Source organism: Otolemur garnettii, unplaced genomic scaffold (assembly GCF_000181295.1).
Source record: "Otolemur garnettii isolate 467f Iridium unplaced genomic scaffold, OtoGar3 scaffold00002, whole genome shotgun sequence".
Taxonomy (NCBI): Eukaryota; Metazoa; Chordata; class Mammalia; order Primates; family Galagidae; genus Otolemur; species Otolemur garnettii.
Genome location: NW_003852397.1, coordinates 34,788,314 through 34,813,252, shown reverse-complemented (window position 1 = coordinate 34,813,252; position 24,939 = coordinate 34,788,314). Strand labels below are relative to the sequence as shown.

The 24,939-nt window shown below is 33.9% G+C and overlaps 1 protein-coding gene across 4 annotated transcripts in view; it reads left to right on the top strand.

The window, feature by feature from the left end:
* TBC1D5 (TBC1 domain family member 5) overlaps positions 1–24,939 on the top strand; it is a 551,029-nt gene that overhangs the window by 199,557 nt on the left and 326,533 nt on the right. For 3 of the 4 annotated variants that reach the window (XM_023513693.1, XM_023513698.1, XM_023513701.1), the window contains exon 1: positions 20,297–20,368. In XM_023513693.1, coding sequence (XP_023369461.1) covers positions 20,314–20,368 — 55 coding nt within the window. In that variant the 5' untranslated portion in view covers positions 20,297–20,313. Of the gene's footprint in view, positions 1–13,624; positions 13,756–20,296; positions 20,369–24,939 lie in introns of those variants that run through there. The other variant, XM_023513703.1, reaches the window with a different exon arrangement.

Sequence of the window (24,939 nt, the reverse complement as noted above, 5' to 3'; positions counted from 1 at the left end):
GGGCCCGGGCTGGGGATTCGAACCCGCCACCTTAGGTGTATGTGGCTGGCGCCTTAGCCTCTTGAGCCACAGGCGCCGAGCCCTATTTTATAATATTTTAATATCCTAAATGATAATCACTTTTCAGTATCCATTATATAAAGTCTGTATATATTTGTATGTGATCAAGTTTGGGAAATTGGAACTTTTCTTATCTCTCTAAACAATGATGATCTTCTATTAACATTAGAACATTTGCACATATATGTTGGGGCCTCTTGGTTCTCATATCCAAGTAAATAGAATTTTCTACTACAAGAGAAAATAAGCCCATTATTTTTGAAGGAAGTAATCAGTTTTTTTCTTTTCTTTTTTTTCTCCTTTTTTTGAGACAGCCTCACTCTGTCACACTGGGTACAGTATTGTGGTGTCATCATAGCTCACAGCAACCTTAAACTCCTCAGCTTCCCAACTAGCTGGGACTATAGGCATGTGTCACCACATCCAGCTAATTTTTCTATTATTAGTAGAGATGGGGGTCTTGCTCTTGCTCAGATTGGTCTTGAACTCCTGAGCTCAAGCAGTCCTCTTGCCTTGGACTCCCAGAGTGCTAGGATTATAGATGTGCACCACCACACCTGGCTGCTAGTAATTAATTTGACCCTTTTAATATGGAGTTAACATGTCTTGTTCATATTGTGCCTCATTAAATTGTTTTCGAATTTAAGGTCCCAAACAGAGCTTAGATTATTCTACAGTATTATGCATATTTATTAACATTAATATAAGAATAAAAATGTTATGTATTTTAATGAGAGGAATCTCAACAAATTAACAGCATTCAATTTTCTTCAGGTAATTTTGCCCCTAAATGCACCTGGTTTTATGGATAATGATAATACATTTGACCCTTGAACTGTGTGGAATTAGGGACACTGATCTCTGTACTTTCAAAAATCTGCATATAACTTTTGATTCCCCTAAAACTTAGTTACGAATATTCTACTTTTCATAGAAAGCTTTACTAGCTGCAGAAACAGTCAGTTAACACATATTTTTTATATGTGTTATATATTGTATTCTTACAATAAAGCTAGAGGAAAGAAAATGTTATTAATAAAATTGTAATGAAGAGAAAATATACCTCCTATTCATTAAATGGAGGTAGATCATTGTAAAGGTCTTCATTCTCACCTTCATGTTGAGTAGGCTGTGGAAGGGGAGGAGGAAATAAAAGGAGGGGTTGGTCTTACTGTCTCAGGGGCGGCAGAGCAGAAGTAAAGCAGCTGTTAAGTGGACCTGTGCAGTTCAAACTCATGTTGTTCAGGGGTCATCTATGCTTTTTTTTTTTTTTAAAGAGATAAGGTCTTGCTTTGTTACCCAGGATGAAATATAGTGGTGCAACCATAACTTACTGTAACCTTGAACTCATGGGCTTAAGTGATCTTCCTGGGTAACTGGTAGCCAGCTAATTTTTTTTTAAAGACAGGATCTCACCATGTTTCTCGGGCTGGTTTTGATATGTACTTCCGATACTATGTAAGAATAGTCTTAGATTCTCTGTCTTGTTATTTTTGTCAGATATTTAATTTCTCTGCTCTTTGATAGCCAAATATTTCCACTAAGAAGTTTGTTTGTTCATTTGTCTGATAGGGTGGCGCCTGTAGCTCAGAGGAGTGGGGCTCCAGCCACATATGCTGGAGGTGGCGGCTTGGCAGGTTCAAACCCCACCCCAGCCAAAAACTGCAAAAAAAAAAAAAAAAAAACCACCCTAAAACATTATATATATTTTACAGCTCATTTTCTCAGGGTAATTGAAAAATAAGTTTCTATGGAGCTGGATCAATACATTTGAAAAGTACCTTTTAGTTTTTCCAATACCAATCAGTAGATAGCAGTTCTGGAAAAAAAAAAAATCTTGTCTTTCCTGCCTTTGTATGAGTTCTTCTGAAATCTTGCTCTTTGAGAATTTTGATCTTATTTGATCCTGGAGGTCTTACCGTGGGCACACTACGTACTTCCCCATCAATACATGCTTATATCTGTCAACTGGTAGCATTGTCAAATAAAATATGGGACACCTAGTTAAATTTGATTTTCAGGTAAACAATGAATACTTTTAAATATGTGTTAAAGTTTGCATTTTTCTGAAATTCAAATTTAATTGGGCATCTTTTATTTCATTTCATTTTAAAATTTATTTTTGCTAGTCTGGCAACCCATTTTCTGGACTTTGAGCCTCTTAAGAGAAGGGGACCACTTTTACACTAATTCATCTATACCTTATTTTCTTGTTCCTATGGTAGTCCAGTGATTTTTTCCAGAGTGAAAAAATAAGCAATCTAATCTGCTATAATGTTTTTTCATCTGAGTACTTACAAAGCCACTTTTCCCGACAGAGTTTGCCCTTTTCTGTGAATTAAATTCACTGGGAAAAAAATCATGATCCAGTGAATAGTTGCAGATCTCAACTTTAATTTAAAAAAAATTTATCTCCTCTTCTCTTCTCTTCTCTTAGTCATTTCTCTTCCTCTTATCTTTCCAGTTGTTACTATAATTAGCTAGCATTAACAGCAAATGTTTGCTTTAGTGAAATCATTCAGAACATTTATTTTACTTGTCAAAGGTTAGATTAGGGTGTTGTTTGAACTGGTAATTAAATGCAGGCTAATATGCTCTCCTATTTATATGCATTATAAGCCTGTTTCCCCATCATTCTCTATAATTTTATGATGTTCATGGCTGACATTTCAAAAAAGATTTTGATTTTCTGGAAAAGAAAACATTCTGAGTAATCTAGTTTGTTACACGATATAAGAATGTCCAAAGTTATCACTGAAAGTAAATTCTGCATTTCAGCATAATTGTAATGTGCAGCTTCATGGTGGTAATTTCTACCAAGTATTATGTAGAATTAAGCAAATTGCCTAATGAGTTTGCATTTGATATGAGAATCAGTACTGTGGCTTTTGACCCCAGTAGGTGCTCAACATTTATTTGTTAAATGAGTGTTTTAGGTTATATTTATGGTATAGTTTTTAAAGCAGTATGTTAGATAACTCAGGTTTCATATATCACATAGTGTTATCTATATATATTCCTATGGCATACTACATACTACTATGGCTCTTTAAAATCATTTCCATTTGTATGCTTCTCTGTAGAACAAATGTATAGTTTATTGAATCCTGTATTTAGGACTTACACAAAAGTGTGTCTTTTTATTTTTGTTGATTCATTGAATAAGTGATTTTTGCAAGTTCTGATGTGCTTGTAAATTGGAATATAAATGAATAAAACACATCCTTTATCTTTTGAATAAAACACATCCTCTATCCTTTGAAAGAGTTTAAGCTGGTGGGAAACCAACTATAGTACTGAAGTATAGTTATTGTTGCGGTAGAGTTGTTCACAAGGTACGTGGGCGTCTGAGTCAAATTAGGAAAGGGAATTTTGGGGAAAGGTGCCTCTGAACTGAGGAGGCAAGTAGCAGTTGGTTATGCACAGAATGTGACAAAACTAGTACCTGTGAGAAGAGCAACATGTTTGGAAGTGCTGAAGTGTGTAGTTTGGTTATAGGTGAAGAAAGATTAAATGTGGAGAAGCAGTTGGAGATGTTCCTTCAGCTTTACTTAAAAGTATCAGTGGTTTCTATTGCTTTTAAGAAGCTCAGAATCTTAAGTATGGTCAATAAACCATGATGCATGGTCCTTTATAATTTTTGAATCTAAGTATCAGTTGCACTGATCCTGACTCTGTACATACTTTGAATGGAATTTGCATGGATTGTCAATTCCTTGAGCCCTCACATATGATATTTCCTCTGCCAAGAATGCCTTCTGTCCTTTTATCGTATACTCCTATTCTCTATTTATAATCTGAACTACCTTTTATTTAGCTGACATCAATATAACCTTAAAAAGATGTAGCTATTCTTACATCTGCTGTCTTATGAAGAATTTTTTGTTTATTAATACTGTCAGAAAGTTATAACTATAAAAATTATATAGTGGGGGCGGCACCTATGGCTCAGTGGGTAGGGCGCTGGCCCCATATACCAAGGGTGGCGGGTTAGAGCCCGGGCTCGACCAGACTGCAACAAAAGATAGCCAGGTGTTATGGCAGAGTCCCAGCTCTCAGCTACTCGGGAGGGTGAAGCAAGAGAATCACCTAAGCCCAGGAGTTGGAGGTTGCTGTGAGCTGTGTGACGCCATCACACTCTGCCAAGAGTGATAAAGTGAGACTCTGTCTCTACAAAAAAATAAAAAATTATATAGGGTATTAAAACCTATTGTCTGTGTCCCCATATATGATTTATTTAATCTCATGTCAGTGATGAGATAGACATTCCTATGTATATGAAATTAAAAAACATATAATTTATTGCTCCTTACAGAATACCATTTTTATCTAGAATGTAATTTCTTCTGAAGAGAAAATAGATAATTGATGTAAAAGTAAAAACATCTTTGAAAACAAGAAAAGTACAGTTGGTTATATAGCATACCTTGTTTATGTCTGTATGTGTGTACTTTTAATAAAATTGACTTAAAAGATTAGCCACAAGATATTATCTACTTATGCCAAATGTAAAGCAGATGTTATTCTGAAATACTTCGAAACTTTACTTGAATCATTGAAAAACTTTTTTGTGTGTACATAAGGATAATTAGAAATTCCAATGGTTAACATTTTTTCATGAACCTTAATGTGATTAATCATAATCATTGGTTTATGATATACTCTATTCACTGGTCTATATATGGTTCTTTTATTTATTTATGGTTACCTTTATAAAGTTTGCATATTATATAACATTTTCTAGCTTCTCAGAAATATCTTGAAAATTAAACTTTTACAGTTGAAGGATAAGAGCTTATGACAGTTTTTACCCACTGTACTAATATATTTACAAGCTAACATAGTTCCAGCCCCAAACAAAAAGTGAGTTCTTTTTCCTACAGTTGGGTGTTCTTAACTCACAGATCACTGATCACATGTTGGGTTAAATGCACAGGAGTTTTCATGCCTTTGTTCTTCCCTGATTTCAGCAGGAAAGACAAGAGTTTCTAGCCAAAGGGCATGGATATATATGACAATTTCCTACCTTATTCAAGGTAAGATGAGTGTAGATGGCAGAAGAAAGAGGATAGAAGTCGTCTGATAACCTAGTAGTCCACAGAGAACTTGGGCCTTCTCAAATTCTCTAGTTCTAAGCATGTATTAGAGCAGCAGTACAGGCCAACTGTCTGATCAGCTGCCATAAACTCTTTCTATGGAGGTCTCTAGGTCTGGAGATAACTCTCACCTAGAGGGACTGATCTTTGCTTCTCTAAAATAATTATTTTATAATCTTAATTATTTAGTCTCTTGTCTGTTTTATGAGATCTATCTTCTTAAATATCCTCAATTCTAATCTCTTTAACATTTATTTTATGCAAATGTATACCCCTAACATACACCTAAGAAGTCTTTAAAAACTCAATGTAAATTAATATCTAACTTGGATTCAGTTAGATTTTTTCTCGTTGTACTTTATTATGATCTTTCATACTGTATCAGGAATACCATAATAAAAAAGGAAGGGTACTTCGCAGGTCTGAGAGAGCCAATAGTGAATAAAATAGACAAAACCTTTGCATTCATAGAACTAAGAGAAAGGTGATGTGTAACAAACAAAATACAAATGGGTTTGTTATATGTTAGGTAGTGATAAGTATTATCAAGGAAAGTAAAGCCACATAAGACAGAAAGAAAAAGGTAAGGGAATATGCTGTATCTGGTAGTGTGGTCATGGGTGATCTTAAAAATTAACATGACTTTTGAGACAACCTGAAAGCTATTAGGGAATGTCTGGTGGATATATGAGGCTGCTTTTGGAACCAAGGAAAGTAGAAAGGCCCCATCTAGTAAGAACTTGTTTTAGCACATTTGAGGAAATATAAGGAGGCCATTAAGACTAAAGGGTTTGGGGCAGCGCCTGTGGCTCAAAAGGGTAGGGCGCTGGTCCCATATGCTGGAGGTGGCGGGTTCAAACCCAGCCCCAGCCAAAAAAAAAAAAAAAAAAGACTAAAGGGTTTGAATGGCAAGGTAGAGAGTTATAGGATGAAAGGTAAGAGCAAGATCTTGTAGGGTTTTGCAAAGATTTTCTGTTTTATTCTGAGTGAGATGAGAAGTCAGTAGAGAGTTTTGAGCAGAAGAGAAAATTAAGCTGAGTTAAATTTTAAATTGATGGCAAGGTTGGGAACAGGAATATTTGGTGAAGGGTATTAAATAGTCCATGGCAGGGATACAATGACCTGGATCAGAGGGGTTGTGGCACAGAATGATTTGCTTCTGGATTTCATTTGGAAGGTAGAGCTGACAAGCTTTGCCAGTGGATTAAATATGCTCCAAGAAAAGTTTTCTGTGCTAACCTGAATTTGAACCGGTATCTAAATGATACTAAGAACAGAGTATTACCAGCAGAAGAAATGGGAACAATGTGCAAAAACTTAATGAAGCAATAGTTGTATTTTTGTTGAAGGAGTAAGAGGAAGGCTTTTATGGCCAGAGCATACTGGGAAGGGAGGGAGAGTGGAATCAGAAGTTTAAGCTAGGGCCTAAATTTAGGGCCTATAAAAAGTTTGAATTTTAAGCTGACTGTGCTGGGAAACCATCACAGGGGGAAAAATCACACTGGCTATTGTGTGGTAAAGATTGTAGGAGGTGGGTATATTGGGCTTCAATTAGAAGTAACAAAATCTCAACTGGTTTATATGGTATTCTGTTATTACATAAAAGCAAGGCCAGAGGTGAGATGAATCTAGGGCTGGCTAATCTGCAATTAAGGGTGTACATCTTTGTAATTGAGAGGGAAAAACCTTTTCTAGAAGCCTGTAACTTCTCTAAAAAAATCTTCTCTAGAAGTACCTCAAATGACTCATCCCAACCTGGGAAAGGAAATAATGGGACCATTGTGACTGGCTTTACAACACTGAGGAAGGATGGAAATAGGGAGACCTATTAGGAATATATTGTAGGAGTTCAGGGGAGAGATGAAGACTGGAAATAAGGTGTTAGGAGTAGTGATGTTTGGGGTGGGGTGGAGGGGGAATTTAATTTTGTACTGAAGTCTCATATTACCTACTTGTTATGAACTGAGTATTTTTTGCCTCTCCCCCTTCATTGATATGTTGAAGTTCTAATCCCCAATGTGATGGGTTTTTTGGAAGTAGGCCCTTTGGAAGATAAGTAGGTTATGAGAGTGAAGTCCTGGAGAAAGGATTAGTGCCTTTATAACAGCAGTTCTCAACCTATGGATCGCGACCCACAGGAACTGTATTAAAGGGCCGTGGCATTAGGAAGGTTGAGAACCACTGCTTTATAAGAAGAGTCATGAGAGATGGTTCACATGAGGAAACAGCAAAAAGATGATCATCTGGAAACAAGGAACCAAATCAACTATCACTTTGATCTTAGACTTTCTAGCTTTCACAACTATGAGGAATAAATATCTGTTATTTAAGCCACCCAGTCAATGCTGTGTTTTTCATAGCAGCCTTCATGGACCAAGACAGTACCTTTCCTCTGTAAGAAGAATCTGTACTGTAAGAATGTCCTTGACAAAAGAGGAAACTTAATTCTTCCTATGCTAACTACTGGCATTTGTTACATAATACTGCCATTCAGGCTTAACTGGCACAGGTCCTATATTTTATAGTAAAGGTGATAAGTAAGTGTGTCACAGAGGGATGTTAAGCTTTGTTTATCAGTAGCATGCATCACATTTATAATTGTGATGGATGTTTTTGATTAATTCCTCAATCGGTATTTATTCCTATTAGGATAATATAGGCATGTTATGGATACACAGGAATGAAAAACCACTTTTTGTGCCCTAAAGGAATGTGTGTACATAGTTTGCTTTTTAAAAACAGTGTATGATTAGCTAAGTAAGCTAGGAACTACTTATGATAAGGATAATAGTTTAAGCAACAGACATGATATGTCCAGGAATGTTTAATGAAGTCAGTGAATGGCAATATATGCTATAGTATCATTTTATATACAATTAAAGTCGTTTATTAAATACTATCTTAAGGATTTTTGATGATTTCTACCACTTACTATAATATACTTAACATTTTTCCTCATTCACATTTTTAAATAAATTTATTTAAATAGGAAACTTTTGACCACAGATTATGGAAACCAAAGTAGCACTTGCTAATAGAGGGTAACCATAAAAATAACCATTATAATAAAAGCTATGTTTCTACAACTCCAGTGTTACATTACAGGGGGGAAATTACATCTGACATTGGTCCCTAAAGGAAGGATTTAGAAAAGCAAGGAGGAAAGTTCTCCTCAGGAAGAAAAGAGATCTGAATAAAATGGAAGGGAAGAAAGTATGAATGTTTTCATGTAAGCTGTTTCGACTAGCAAGGACCAGGTGCTAATTCTTAGCTGCTGACCCTCAGTGATGGCACTTGGTACTGAAGTAACTAGTGTAATGTGAATTTGTAGCATTTGGAAATTGAAAATCATAAACAGTTTGGCTGTTTGATAATGATTGCAAAGATCTAATGTGACGTACTCTTAAATTATAATTTTGCTGAACCTTAGCTTATCCATAGCTTATTTTCTTTCTTCACTAGCATTTTCTGTACAAGATACATATAGCTTAACTATTAGGACCTTATTTACTCAATATGAGAGATTATGAAAGAGATTGAATTAGAAAAAAGTAAACTAGAATGTTGTGATGTTACACAGTAGTTACCAATAAAGGATTCTATGCTATAATTCTTGGTTTAATTTTTGTTGGGCCATTTGTTAAGTTATTATTAATTCATCTGAGGTAGTTTTGCCAGTAATTAGCTGTGTGACTTTGAATAAGTCAGATAATGTTTCTAGTTTCTTCATTTGTAAAAGGGTTAATAGTGTCTGCTTCAAAGAATTGCTGTAAGGTTTAAATTAGTTAATCATATGTAAAGTATGTTAAGTAGCACTTCCTAATAAATGCTGTGTGTTTGGTGATATTATTATTGTTTAATTGAAAGAACTATCTTTAAGTACTAAAGTTTCTTTACATTTCCTAGGTCTCTACTTACTAAAAACCAAGGGATAAATGTCAGATCTTTATGGGCTTTTTAGAAAGATCTTTCCATAATTGGTCATATGACTTTGAAAACATCCCCGGCATCCCCAGGCTTACACGAACAAGATGCTATTTTGTTTATTCATTTTTTGTTAAAATGTTTGATTTGATTTGATGCTTATGGAAAGAGTAGCCATTTCTTTTTCTTATTCTCAGTATTATCAGTTTACTATAATTGGCCAAATTATTTTCTCTTTTCAAATTGTGTTCATTTTTTTCTGAATTCCTAATTGTATGTTATATTAACCTTGATTTTATGAAAACCTGATTGAATAGTTGAAAGTCTAAAGGTAAAATAAGGACAGTCACAACTGAAAATATATTAACTAGTTTGATGTATGTCAAATTGTATAAAAAAATCAACACATTGTATCTCACATATACATAAATGTATTCATGATCTATGTGTATATGACTTAAGAAAATAAATAAATAAAAATTAGCTATGGAATGCAATGTATACTTTTCAGGTGATAGGTACACTAAAAGCCCAGATGTCACCACTATATAATTCGTCCATGTCACAAAACCCACTTGTCCCTCTTAAATTCTATTGAAGTAAAAAATGTATGAAAGAAAAAGAATAGGTTTATATGGCTCTATAATAATAATAAAAAGGTTTGGTCACTAGGTTGAGCTCCTTCCCCAGTGTCTGCATCTGGAACTCAAGAGAATTCTGAAAACAGAAGGATATGGTGTGGAGATCTTTTTATTAGGCAGTTTGACTCTTTAAAATGCTCAGTTTTTCTCTTGGCTTATGTAGTCACAACTGCTGCTTTATATTGAAATGCCATATAAATGTGTTATTAAAATTTTAATATCTGGTTCTTACACATACCTATTTTATTAGACAACACCTAACATAAAATTATGTGGTTGGTAAAAATGAATTAGGGTCTTAGGATTTTACCAAGAGGTGATATTTAATATTGAATGACATGTATTAAGACAAATGCTTTTTATATATAATTTATCTGGCATTGTAAATCCGTTTATCTTGTGAGATACAGACCCCCCATTGTCAAATGAAGTATTCTGGAAAGGTTTGGAGTAAATAAATAATAAAACTACTTTGATATACAATCTAACAATATTAAATATTGAGACTTTCAGGTGATTGATTTTAATACTTAATTAACTTATTTAAAGTCCATTGTAACCCTCTTGCATTAGAGATTGATAGAATGTAAAGATGGAACTTTGTTCTTTCCCGTTCTTTGTTTTCATTCTCACATTTTTGCTTTCTTTCCTTTCTTCTTTCCTTCTTTTCCTCCCTTCTAATTAAGACTTTAGAACATCATTTCTAACCATCAAATTTACCTTTAGCAACTAACACTAAAAATAAAAAATATATTTTTTCTATCAATTCTATAGATAATATTCAGTGACCCTATCTTTTAATTATGAACATACAGCTTTTATCATAGAAGCTCTCTTTTATAGCCAAAATGTCATATTTCAGATTAAATACCCATGATGATAAATACATGCAGTCTATAATACATTCTTATTGATGCTGTATCCTCTCTCCCTTACATAATCAAATTCTGAAAGTACACCGTCTTATATGCTTTTCTTATAGGAGAATTCCTTATGTAAAGTAATATTGCTCTGTCATTTCAATGTCCAACTTTTAAGTTTACTGTCAGTCAGGAATTGAAATGAATGAAGTATGCCTATATGAGCTTTTCTGAATATGCATGTCTTTAGAAAGACACAAGTCAGAATGTTAATTCTGTGCCTAAGTATTAGAGATACAGTGAAGGAATGAATATAAGCCAAAATATATGGAACTTTAGATTCAGAGGAAATAAACTCTTTTTCTAGAGGTTCTATTTATGTGATGCCATTTAAAAGAGAAGATGTTACTCAACTTTATCTGTACAATGCTAATAACTTGAAACTTTCACTTAGAGACTGCTTCTATTGCTATAGTTTACATGGAAAATACTGTTTTGAAATTTTTAATGTACTTTAAAACTGTTGTACGCTTTGGAATAAGTTACCTTTTCATTAAATCTTACCTTTTTATTAACTGTTTGCACAAGACTTCCTTTCTTTCAGACAGATCACTTTTATCTTAACTAAGATTTAATACTGCAAGAGCCAGGCTTGTGAAACCAGTACACCTGTCCTTTAGATTAGTCTTAGATTTTTAATGGGAATTTCAGCCTAATTTATCAACTCCTGCCATCAGATCAGTAAAACCATGTTGTTAAATTATTTTTTAGTTTTCTGATTTTGAGTTCATGTAAAGCAAGAATAATTATTATTTATAATAAATATGGCAAAGGAAGGTAGTGCCGTGGAAGGAATATTGCAGTGCTTTCTAATTTAGAAGAAATGAGATTTGTTTACTTATTTTTAAAAAATCTTCAGGTATATTTTTATCAGTCAGGGGAACTTTAGGGACACCTAGGCATGATTTAAGAGAACTAACATCTCCAAATTATGGATTTAAGTAGTCATTTACTTACACACATGTTTTTGATCTTAATATATATTTTTTCTATATATTTAGCTTTTATATAGAGAAGATTAAAGCATATTAAGAATAGAAGTTGGAGTTTGTAAAAAAATTAAAAATGTAATGGCCCATTGTCACATTTAAAATGTTAATACTACTTTGACTTTTATAGTGGTTGTTAAAAAGTTTTCAGGCCAGGAAACAAAAATCTTCCTAAATTTTTATTTGAATGTTCACCAAATATTTTCCTACAGGCTACTATTTATAGGTAAAAAAAAAAAAAAATGTTTATAATAACAATTAAAATAAATGTAGACACAATTTGTTAAAGACTTTATATATTCTGCTTTGTGTATTAATCAAGTATTTTTGCTTGGTGTATTTATGAAACACAAATTGGAAAATTCTTAAGAACATTATTTTATATTGAAAAGCAACATTATATTGTGATTATCACACTAGTATTAAACCAACACACTTTTAAATATATTTTTTTAGATTCTAGAAAGCTGAAATAGCTCTTTATATTTAAAACAAACTTCAAAACCTAAAGCAGCATCTTCCTGATAAGTTATGTTCAAATTAGATTATTAAATTCATAATTAAAAGAAAACTAAGAACATTGCCCATACTTTTTCTTTAACAGATTGTTTGAAAATGACTAATTATTACCAGTCAGCAGGTTAGCATTATTTAATTATAAAAGCATGTCAGTGACTCAGTTTCAGGCTAAAGGCATAATAAATTAAAGTATAGTAGATCCCTAATTATATACAATAGTTGTTGAATGAGTTATTTGGTTAACTTTGTATTTTAGTTTTTGGTATTACCATAGACATAAGTTCTAAAGAATTGTAATTAAAACTATTATAAATTAACTGAATCACTCTTGAAGTTAACTTTCTCTAAGAAGTCTAAAAGACCTAATATATTTTATAGCACTTTAAATGAATATATAATCATCATTGTGGGCTATTTTATTTTAGCTATATAATTACTGATTTTTTAGATCTACCTTTTTAAAGCAAACTTTGATTAGATTGCCTGTCATTTATTTTTCATATAGTTTAAATAAAATACATTTTTAATATGTTATGTTATGAGCAGACTTGCCACATAATCTCTATATTTGTATTATTTGTATATTTTAGATATGTGAAACCCATAACAGTGAAAGTATACTGAAAAAATAAGAAATTAAGCTAATGAGATCAAGAATATATAGCTTAGAACATTAAAAAAATTTAAGGAAATCTAGCAGGTAGAGTAGACCTTTTCAAATACTTATTTTTTATTTTTACTTTATTAAGAAATAAGGTCTTGTTGTATCACCTAGCTTGGTCTTGAGGTGCAAGTGATCCTAGCACCTCAGATTCTCTACTTTGGTGTTAGGCTTATAACAACAAGATTATATTAATAACCATTTTGAAGGTTTTCTCCTCAATGCCTATTTCTTTTAAATTGTTCCAAATTAAACAAGGAATTTTAAATTAAATTATTATGAGGCATGGTGGCTCGCATCTGTAATCCCAGCACTCTATAAGATCAAGGCAGGAGGATCACTTGAGCTCAGGAGTTTCAGACCAGCCTGAGCAAGAACAAGACCCCATCTTTCTGAAAAATAGAAAGTTAGGCATGTGACCAAGTGATTCTCCTGCCTCCAGAGGCAGAAACCCTAATATTGCTATATTAGTAGAAATATGTAAGTGCGTAAAAATGAAATAGTTACTTATGTCACAAAAATGCCACACAGTTTAAAGATGGACACGCTTTAAGAAAAATATAGCATGCTTATAAATCATAGTGACAATTATAACAATAAATTCCACAAAATATAATAAGATATTTTAGACAAATATGTGCAGTCTTCAGTAATCTCCTTCATTAACAAGCAGAGGCAATATAAAATTTGACAACCTCGTTGGTTTAAAACTAAAAAGAGGAACTATCCATTGTAACAAGAATCCAGGGGAAATGAACTGTTATGTTATGGACAGACTTACCACATAATCTCTATATATTTTTTTACATTCCAGGTAGTTACTTTTGGTGACATTGTCCATTCCCACCATGTATCATTCCTTATCTGAAACTAGACATCCTCTGCAGCCTGAAGAACAAGAAGTAGGCATTGACCCTTTGTCCAGTTACTCTAACAAGTCTGCAGGTGAGTTTTATTTGTATATGCTCTTTGCAGGTCCTGGAAACCTAGAGGAAGCCCAGTTAACTCTGTCTACCTTCTATGTGTAATTCTCTTGAAACCCAGAAGGGCAACTTTAAGAACATGGCTCAGAGCTGTAGAGAGTGCTCTTGACTTAATGAATACTACAAAAAGTCAGCTTTCAATTATTGACAGAAGCATTAGCCAAATGTTGAATGCACTGCCATTCTTTAAAAAAAAAATCATAAACTAAACAATGATATCAGCGTAACAATGTTAGAATTCAAAAATTGAAAAAAAGAAAAAAGAAGAATGTTAAAATGCAAAGGGGACTTTGTCAAATATCTTCTAAAAAATCCTAAGCTTTGGTGGTGATTTTGCAGGGATTTTGTCCCCTTCAGCTAGTGTCATTTATTCCAGGACAAAAAACTTAGCTGATTCATGATCATCATTTTCTTAAAAAAAAAATTGAAATTTGTGTCTTATTCTTAAACATCTATATGTTGAAATTAAATGGTAGACTGTTAAAAGGGTAGACTATATTCAGGTCCTGTGCTATTAAAATTTATCAAATATGTATGCATCAGAATCTGCATTATTTTCTCAGTGTTTATGTAATAATAGTAATAACATAAGTTTTTAGAAGGAGGCAATGAATTTTGAAAATTCTCGAAGCCTTATTCTTAAGGAATTCACTAAGTATTTGATAAAGTTCACTCCTTACAGTTCGTACTTACGAAATCCGTATATTAGGATTGTGAGATCTATTTTAAAATATCATAAATTAGTCAAAGTAGTTCATGTTTTTTTTTAACTTCAGATAAAATTATTTTTTCTGTCTGTATTGATGTCAAGGTCTGCCTTAACTCATGTTCTGAGAATTAAGAAAAATAATTGATTGCTCCTTAACGTGATAGTTCCTTTAGAACATACTTACCTTGTAGAGTATGTGTTGCTTTTTGTGCATCTTTATTATCTTCTCCATCATACAAATGCTGTTGTTTTTAATGAAGAAAGGGGAATTTGTCCTACAACTTATTTTTTCTGATTTTGTTTGTTTGTTTGTTATTGTATAAGGACTCAACAAGACTGCTGTTTAAGATTTTGATAATGTGAAAATTAATAGTGTCCATTTCAATTTCAGTATTTGAGTATTTCAGTGGTAAGCATAATAGCTTTCTTGGCCTTATTTTTTCTTAAATGTAATACCTATAAGAAGCACTCAGTTAAATAAGTCAAATTATTTTGCAAGTATTTCTAGAAGTGTGAATATATATTTGTGTTATAAGTATATAAAGTAGTTTAACCAAAAATTTTTAGACTATTTCTGGTTTATATGCTCACTTGACACCATAGCTAGTTGTTGTTTACTCTGGTCTATTTCATTAAATATTGAATTTTTTTTTAACCTGGTTAAAAAAATTTTTAATTAATTTTATCCCCTATTGTTTGCAGGAATGAGTAGTTACCTTTACTGAAAAGGCTTTTCGTTTATATCCTAGCCTAACATTTCTATGACATACTAAGTTATTAGGACTGAATTGATGTTTAAAAGTGCCATTAATTCATTTACCCCAAATGTTCATTAACAATGTAAATGTATGCTGATGTTCTATGAGACAAGGAAGTGACTAATGACTCTTCCAACTAACAACACTTAAAATGAATAGAAACTTTAGATAGCTAATCTTGAAGTAATCAAGATCCTCATTCAGCTTGGCATCTCTGTATGCTCTAAAACAGCTGTCAACTGTTAAAAATATATACAAAACACACATACGCACAAGCACATGCAGAAAGAAAGATATGTAAATATCTAGTTGTTCAAAGCCATAAAGGTTACTAACCATAGTGGGTTTTGTGCATTGTATATGTAAATATTTTATATAAAGCTTCTATTTCTTCTTTTTAGATTTTGTTTTTGCAGAAAAATGTGTTGCATTTTAGTGGGGTTGTCATATTTACTCAAAGAATCATCACCTTTCTAATATGTTTATTTTAGTATATGTCTTCCATGGGGCCTCTTCACATATTTGGGAGGCTGTGATACATTTCTGTCACAGTCTTTAGGGAATGTGTGGCTATCGAATGACTCATTTTCTAAGTAGTTAAATACTACACTTAACATCAGTTGTTTGGGTATAGCTGTCATGTATAATTTTGAAAAATCCTGTCAGAGATTCTGTTAGTAAACAAAATATCTTTAATTTCTCAAATCTAAATTTTAATATAAAGTAATAGTACTCTGAGAATTCTGGAAAAGATGTGTAAAAATGCCCCAAATAATGGGAATAGAGAGAAAAGAACTGCATAAGAACTACATATTATTATTTTGTTTTATTTTGTTTTTATGGATGGTTTAGGAAAGTAGATAAGGGGAGAAAAAAAGAACTATCTGGTTATATACACCTAAAGTCTTAGGAAATGTTATCCATGTGAATTAGACTTTTAACTGAATGGTTTTTTTTTTTTTTCCAAACAGAGAACAGCATAGAAAATATGTATGACCTTTGTTCTATGCCCTATTAAGTTTGGTCATATACATAAACTACCATCTTCAATTTCAAGATCTTTGATCAGAGGTTTAATAACTGGCAAGTTACCTATAATTTAATTGAAAGCAAAAAAAGCTAAAGTGTTTGTTAGACTATTTATGATTATCTGTTTTTAACATGTATCAGTTACATGGAAAGGTAATCATTTTATTTTTAAATTAAAATAACAATATCAAAATTTGTGGAGACTTAACCTATTATTAAATAATATTGTTGGAATGACTAGTTGCTTTCATAAGCTTATGGGAGAATGGAATGTTGATGATGATAAGAAGAATTTTCTTCTATTAGGTCTCTTTTGAGAATAGCATTCTGTTACATATTATTAATACCATAATGTTTACCTTCTGACTTATAGCCTTTATGCTATTCAGATAATTATTCAGCTATCTTTACCTTTAATAAATGTTTCAAAGCTTTCTTTCTGTCTTCATTTATAACAACAGTTCTCAACCTGTGGGTCATGATTATATTAAAGAGCTGTGGCATTAGGAAGGTTGAGAACCACAGATTTATAAAATACTGATATTTAGCAAACTACTTTAAAAAAAATCCGAGATATACAGAACCTACCAGGCCCCTTTTTTGCATCTCGTAATTTTTTTTTTTTTTTTTTTTTGCCAGGGCTGAGTTTGAGCCCAGCACCTCTGGCATATGGTGGTGCCCTACTCCTTTGAGCCACAGGCACTGCCCCTCCTGTAATTTTTTTTGTCCTAAATATTCTTAAGGTTTTAGCACTTGATGGAGTATCCTGGCTTTAGTGATGAAGAAAATAATAATTTAAAATACTGACTGAAGTTTGTTATGATAAAATGATGCTGTCATATTGTGATTTTAAATGTTTTTACATATATATACACATATATACACATACACACCTAATGTGCATATTGTGAGGGTGTATAACATGCCCCCATGGGTGAAGCATGTGTATATATATATATGTGTGTGTGTATATATACACACATATATATATATATATATATAGAAGAGGTGGATTTAGATTTCAGTAAAAAATAGCTTTGTTCTGCTTGAGATACTTGGCCAAAGTATAGGATGCTGCCGGAAGCACTTTAAACCTTGCCCTGGTCTAATTAGTTCTAGTCATCTTAGGGAAGAAAAAAATCTTTTTATTTCCTTTCCTGGCTTACAACTCTTCAATGATTTCTCGTTGCACTAATAATGAAATTGACCCTCTTGACCGTGATGTGTGTGACTGTCTTCTTGCCTGTCTAGCCTTGTTTAGATTAACCAGTTCTAGATTCTGTGTCTTCCCATATGCGGTTGCCTTGACATTATTCTCAGTCCCTTCAGAGCACTCAACATGATATTCAATCCTATGATAATTTGTTTTCTTTTTTTTTTTAAACTTTATTCAAATTAATATGAGGGTACAATATTTAGGTTACATTGTTCTCACTTCCAGGGTAAAGTTCCATTTGTACAAGAGCCCCTCACCCAGGGATGGTGTTACACACCTTCACAATGTGTACAAGGCCCTCCCTCCTTCTGCCATATTTCCTCCCTCCTCCCCCTTCCTACCTCCCTCTACCCCTGAACTGGACTATAATAGTGTTTTATTGTTCTTAGGAACATGTAACTGTTTATATATTGATTTCATATTAGTATGTAGTATTTTGGATATTTATTTTTCCATTCTTGCGATACTTTTTTAAGAAGAATGTATTTCAGCTCCATCCAAGTAAATGTAAAAGATGTAAAGTCTCTATCTTTTTTAATGGCTGAATAATATTCCATGGTATACATATACCACAGTTAGTTAAGCTATTCATGAGTTGAAGGGCACTTAGGTTACTTCCACAACTTAGCCAGTATGAATTGAGCCACAATAAACATTCTAGTGCAAAATGTCTTTGTGGTAAAATGATTTTTATTCTTCTGGGTAAATACCTACTAATGGGATTGCAGGAGCAAATAGAAGGTCTAGTTTTAGATCTTTGAGGATTCTCCATACTTCTCTCCAAAAGGGCTGGCTGTACTAGTTTGCAATCCCACCAGCAGTATAGAAGTGTTCCCTTCTCTCTACATCCACACCAGCATTTGGTGTTTTGGGACTTTGTGGTGTTGGCTAATCTTGCTGGGGTTAGGTGATTTCTTAGAGTTTGATTTGCATTTCTGTGATGATTAAAGACAATGAGCATTTTTTAATGTGTTTCTTGGCCATTCATCTGTCATCGTTGGAGAAGTTTCTGTTCAAATCTCTTGCCCACTTATAGAGAGGGTTATTTGCACTTTTCTTATTGTTTACTCTGAGTTCTCTGTAGATTCTAGTTATTAAGCTTTTGTCAGACTCATACATGACATGCAAAAATTTTCTCCCATTCTGAAAGCTGTCTGTTTGCTTTGTTTGTGGCATTTTTAGCTGTGCAAAAGCTTTTTGCTTGATCAAGTCCCAGTTATTTATTTTTGGTGTTGCTGCAATTGCTAGGACGGGGGGGGGGGGTCTTCCTCATAAAGTTTTTCCCCCTGGCCAGTATCTTAAATAGTTTTCCCCAAACTCTCTTCTAGAATTTTTATTGTTTCATGTCTTAAATTTAAATCTTTTATCCAACGAGAATCAATTTTTGTCAGTGGTGAGAGGTGCAGGTCCACATTCAGTCTTCTACATGTGAATAACCAATTTTCCCAGTAGCATTTGCTAAATAAAGATTCTTTTCCCCATTGCATGTTTTTGTTAGACTTAACAAAGATTAAATGATGATATGTGGCTAGGTTAATCTCTAGATTGTCTATCCTATTCCGTAGATCTATGTCTCTGTTTTTGTGCCAGTACCATGCCATTGTGATCACTATAGCCTTGTAATATAGCCTATAGTTTGACAACGTGATGCCTCCAAATTTGTTTTTATTTCTAAGAATTGTATTTGCTATTTGGGGTTTTTTCTGGTTCCATAAGAATTGAAGTACTATTTTTTCAGGATCGTTAAAGTATGACATTCATGCTTTGATGAGAATTGCATTATTGCTTTGGGTAGTGTGTACATTTTAACAATGTTGATTCTTCCCAGCCATGAGCATGGTATGTTCTTCCATTTGTTGACATCTTCTGCTATTTCCTTTCTCAGAGTTTCATAATTCTCTCTATAGATATCTTCCATGTCTTTTGTTAGATATATTCCTAGGTATTTCATCTTCTTTGGTGTTAATGTAAAAGAAATAGAGTCTTTGATTTTGTTCTTGGCTTGACAATTGTTGGTGTACACAAAGGTTACTGATTTGTGGGTATTGATTTTGTAATCTGAGAGGCTGCCATACTCCTTGATCAATTTCTAAGTGCTTTGTAGTTGAGTCCCTGGGGTTTTCTGGGTATAAGATAATATCATTTGCAAAGAGGGAGAATTTGACCTCTTCTGCCTCCATTTGGGTTCTTTTGATCTCTTTCTCTTGCCTGATTACAATGGCTAGGACTTCTAACACTATGTTAAAGCAGTGGAGACAGTGGGCATCCTTGTCTGTTTCCAGATTTGAGTGGGAAAACTTTCAGTTTTACTCCATTCAATATGATATTGGCTGCAGGTTTGCTGTAGATAGCCTCTATCAGCCTAAAGAATGTTTCTTCTAAGCCTATTTTCTTGAGTGTTTTTATCATGATAGGATGCTGTGTATTGCCAGAAGCTTTTTGTGCATCAGTTGAAAGAATTATATGGTTTTTGTTTTTGATTCTATTTATGTGGTGCGTTGTATTTATAGATTTGCATATGTTGAACCAAACTTGTATCTCTGGGATAAAACCCACTTGATCATGGTGTATAACCTTTTTAATGTGTTGTTGTATTCTGTTTGCTAATGTATTGTTAAATATTTTTGCATCGATATTCATTAATGATATTGATCTATAGTTTCCAAAATATAGAAAAAGAAGGACTCTTCTTCAACACATTCTACTAAGCAAATATCACCCTGATCCCCCAAACCAGGAAAGGACTCAACAAAAACAGAAAATGATAATTTGTTTTCTTGTTTATTGTTTATCTCCTGGTCTGAGGGCATGAACTACGTTGGAACCATTTGTATACCTAATACCTGTTCTTGGGCACCACTCAGTAAGTAACTAATGAATACGAGACCTATATTTTACTGGTTTGAGTACCTCCACTTGTAGTAATAATTACTGAATGTATTTTTCCTCCATATACCTTTCTTCCTCCTATCTTAAGTTATAATGTGTAAAATCTGTTTTATTGGCTCGGCGCCTATAGCTCAACCGGCTAAGGCGCCAGCCACGTACACCTAAGGTGTCGGGTTCGAATCCCCAGCCCAGACCCGCCAAACAACGATGATGGCTGCAACCAAAAAATAGCCGGGCGTTGTGGCGGGCGCCTGTGGTCCCAGCTACTTGGGAGGCGGAGGCAGGAGACTCGCTTGAGCCCAGGAGTTGGAGGTTGCTGTGAGCTGTGATGCCACGGCACTCTGCCCAGGGGGACAGCTTGAGGCTCTGTCTCAAAAAAAAAAAAAAAAAAAAAAAAATCTGTTTTATTGTTCCTGATTATTCTAGCACTTGAATTTTTCTTCTTCTATAGCTTCAAAAGTCTCTTTACTCTCCTGTGTGATTCTCTTTAACCCTCTTTGGTTTTGTTGACCCTTCCTCTTTTGAAGTTCCTCTCAAAATTCACTCTCTTTTCATACTTTATTTGTGACCCATTACAACATTTCCATGAGGACCAAGTGGAGAGAGTATTTTGGTAAATAAATATCAAGTAATGATGTGCTAATTAACTCATATCAATAATTACTTTGCAAGGGAAAACTATGGAAATAAATGATTACTTTTCAAATTTTTGGCCATATTTGGGAGCATAGACAACATGTAGCATGCTTACATTTAAAATACATGCTTAATATACATAGCTCTTAATGAAAATTTTGTGGGGGAATCCAACTTGAACTGCAGTAGGGTGGATCAGGGAAGATGTGAGTGATAGCTATCTAAAGATGTGAGTGATGAGAAGCTGTTAGTCAGGTGATCGAGTAATGAGTATGTGCAGTGAGATTGCCCTTGGCTAAACATAAAGAATCTCAGTTTAGGAAGAGGTTAGAGTTCCAAAGAGGAGACTGAAGACAGTAACCATAAATATAACTATTTTATTATACCAAGAATTGTGGGTCATTCTGTGAAGGAATTTTATGGCCAGATCCACATTTTAGGAACATTTTTCTGGCTATAGTAGAATGAATAAACTACAGTGATGGGGCAAGACAGGAAGCAGAGCAATCACTTCAGAAGCTGTTGAAATGATTGTGAGAAATGGAAAGTTGTAATGGAATTAGAGACATGTGGAAGCATTTGAGAGGTATTTAGGAGGTGGAATTGACAGTATTGATATTTGACTGGATTTGGGGCAGTGGTAGGGAGGAAGTTTGAAGTGACATTCAGTTTTCTGAGTTGGCCTGTTACTGAGATAAAGAAATCTAGAGAGGGAACTTTGTGTGGTGTAGGTGGGATGTGGGGCAGCAGAGAAGATTGGAAAGTTCAATTCAGATGTGAGTTAGAAGTACTTTATGATATTGAAATGATACCCCAAGGATTTTGATGTGTGGGTCTGAATCTTAGAGTTGAAGCCTAGGTATGGAAGTCAAAACGATGGGAATGGTTGTGATAACCTCATAACTCCGTGTAGCATGAGTAGGACCAATACTTAAGGAAAGTCTTAAAGGCCTTGCTTGCAACAGAAGAGGATCCTGCACAACAAATTGGAAAGGAGGGGCTGGAGGAATAGAAAGAGAACCAGGAGAGTATAGAGTCAAAGAAGCTAAGATATGAAGGAGAGAGTGAGCAGAACTGCCAGAGGTTAGCTAAAAGTTAAGATCATAGAAGCATTCAGTAGACAAAGTCTTTGGGACTGTCATCTCAAGAATCCATTCTCAAGTACTCTGTATATTTCACATATACTAGTCATGTGTTTTATACTAGATTGGCATAAGGAACAGAGGGCAAAGGTAGAGTAATACTTGAAAGAGTAAAAATCAATGGCTGAGGAGTCCTAGGGTCTTCAGAAGTCTATTGGAAATGCAGTGTAGAGCAAAGATGGAGGAATTTTATAGATAGGAAGAATGGTATTATCTTTATTTACTAATAGGTAAAGAGAAAAGGTGTTATGGTGCAATAAATGCATTGGTTTGATGGCAGAATTGAATGAGCTATCACTGATGATTTAATCTCTTTCTTGGAAAATTAGCTCTATAGACCAAATTTTATTTGGTGAGAGTGGAGCATTTGAAAATTTGTAGGGGACAAAGAGAGTTGATAAAGAAGACATAACTTTGGAGTCAAGTTGAGATTGAACATAATATTTAAGGTGACTCTAGCTTGTAAATATGTGTGATTATGTCTGGCAGCACTCAGCAGCCAAGATTTAGCCACAAAGAAAAATATGCAGGAATTTTGGTAGGGTCGTATAAAAGATAGACAATAGGCATGGAAGTTGGTGGTTGAAGACTTCACTGGTAGGTTGAAAATATGAGAAAGTTTACTAAATTGAAAGAGGGCTTCCAGAGGGCAGAACAGAAAATTTTAGAAGAGTTGGAGTCGGGGGAGATAGAACAGAGTAGTATGGTGATGGAAAGTACTATAGGGGATATGGAACAGGAGAGCTAAAGTTTTGCTTATTGTCTGAAAGTGACAGGGATAGTGAGGGTAGTAGTAGACTTTTCATATGATTCTCTCTCTCTCTCTCTCTTTTTTTTAAAGAGACCAAGTCTAATTCAGTCATCCAGGCTGGAGTGCAATGGTATGATCCTACCTAGCTCATTGCAGTTTCAAACTTCTAGATTCTAGTAATCTTCCTGCCTCAGCCCTCATGAGGAGTTGGTACTACAAATATGTGCCACCATGCCCAGCTAATTTTTAAAATTTTTTGTAGAGATGTGCCTTGTTGATCTCAAAGTCTTGGCCTCAAGCATTCCTCCACTTTGGCCTCCCAGTTTTGGGATTACAGATATGAACCAGCACATTAACCCACAGTGATTCTTGATAACCTAAGATGTTGTATTTTTTTTTTTTTAAGAGACAAATTCTCACTTCAGGGCCCTCAGTAGAGTGCCATGGCATCACGCAGCTCACAGCAACCCCCAACTCCTGGGCTTAGGTGATTCTCTTGCCTCAGCCTCCCGAGTAGCTGGGACTACAGGCACCCACCACAATGCCCGGCTGTTTTTGGTTGCAGTTTAGCTGGGGCCAGGTTTGAACCCGTCACCCTCAGTATATGGGGCCGGCACCGTACCCTCTGAGCCACAGGTGCCGCCCAGATGTTGTATATTTTATATTAAATGTACTTTTAATATATGAGCTAAATTCCCCCCCAAAGTAATATGGTCTTTTATCATATCTCTTATTACTTCTTATAATAAAAGCATTAATTCAATGAAACATTTGTTTAGTTGCCACCAATAGGCCAGCTTAGTACCCTCATTCATTCTGTATAATAACTTGGATCTATATTGATTTGGATAGTTTTTCAAGTCTCTTTAAAAAAAAATTTCCCCTAGATACCAAGGAAAAGGAACTTTAGGTAGATGAAAAACTATAAATTAGGGTATAAAGTTATGAATGGAAGAGTAGAGCTTTATTGAATGAAGATAAAGATTATTAAGCAAATAGCAAAGTCATCTGAAGTTCTTAAACACAGTAACAAAGAAAAACAAATATGGTTTTAAAAGGTGTCTCTTTAAATATAGATTTTGTCAAGTGGGATGACAATAGGGTGGAGGGACATCAGAGAACGAACATGCCATGCCCCTTTCTTCTAAATTAAATTGTTCAAAAGTCAGTTGGATGTGAGAGACTTCAGTTTAAAAGAGCCTGAGGTAGAGATCTGCAAATCATTATTCAGAAATGTTAGTTCAAAGTTTGAGACATAAAAAATACAGAGAAAAAAGAAGGACAGAGATAAGAATTGATGTGTTGACATTCCCCATGATGAGAAATGGGTAGAAGAAGCAGAATTGAAAAAAAATACTTAATCAATGCAATTGTAACCTAATCATGTTTACCCTTATATTAATCCAAAAAATTTTTTAAAAGATTTAAAAAATTGGAAGAGTAATCAAAGTAGGAGAAAGAATACCAAAATTATATAAGTCACAGATAGGAGAGCTTTCAGAAGATCTGAAGTGAGCAGTGTTTCAAATTTTGTGTAAGTTAAAGAGAGTATACAAGGAAGGAAATATATGATTTGGTGATTGATCATCTGTAACTAGTGGCTTAGCCATTTTCAAGATACCATTAATTCCCTTGAGTGGATGGAAGAAAAGGAAATGAATCCAAAATCTGATTCAGAATTCAAAGAAATAAATACCAATGATAAACATTTAAGTGATGAAGAAGGTTCTACTTAGTCCTTAAGTTTAGATTTGCGTAATTGTATATGTATTTTATACATCTGTATTCTCCCAGTAAGTTGAGAATGTCACTGTTGGTATGTTGGTAAAATCTAAGCCCTTAAAATTTGGAGAAAACAAATCTCTAGTCTCAATTGAAATCCTTTTTTTTCTCATGGAATTGTCCATTTTTTATTAATTAACTCTGCTTAGTTTTATTGCAAACCTTTTCTTGGTGTGGCAGTTACCTGTAGTTACTGGAAGAGATGGGCTTCTTCTTTTTTTTTTTTTTTTTTTT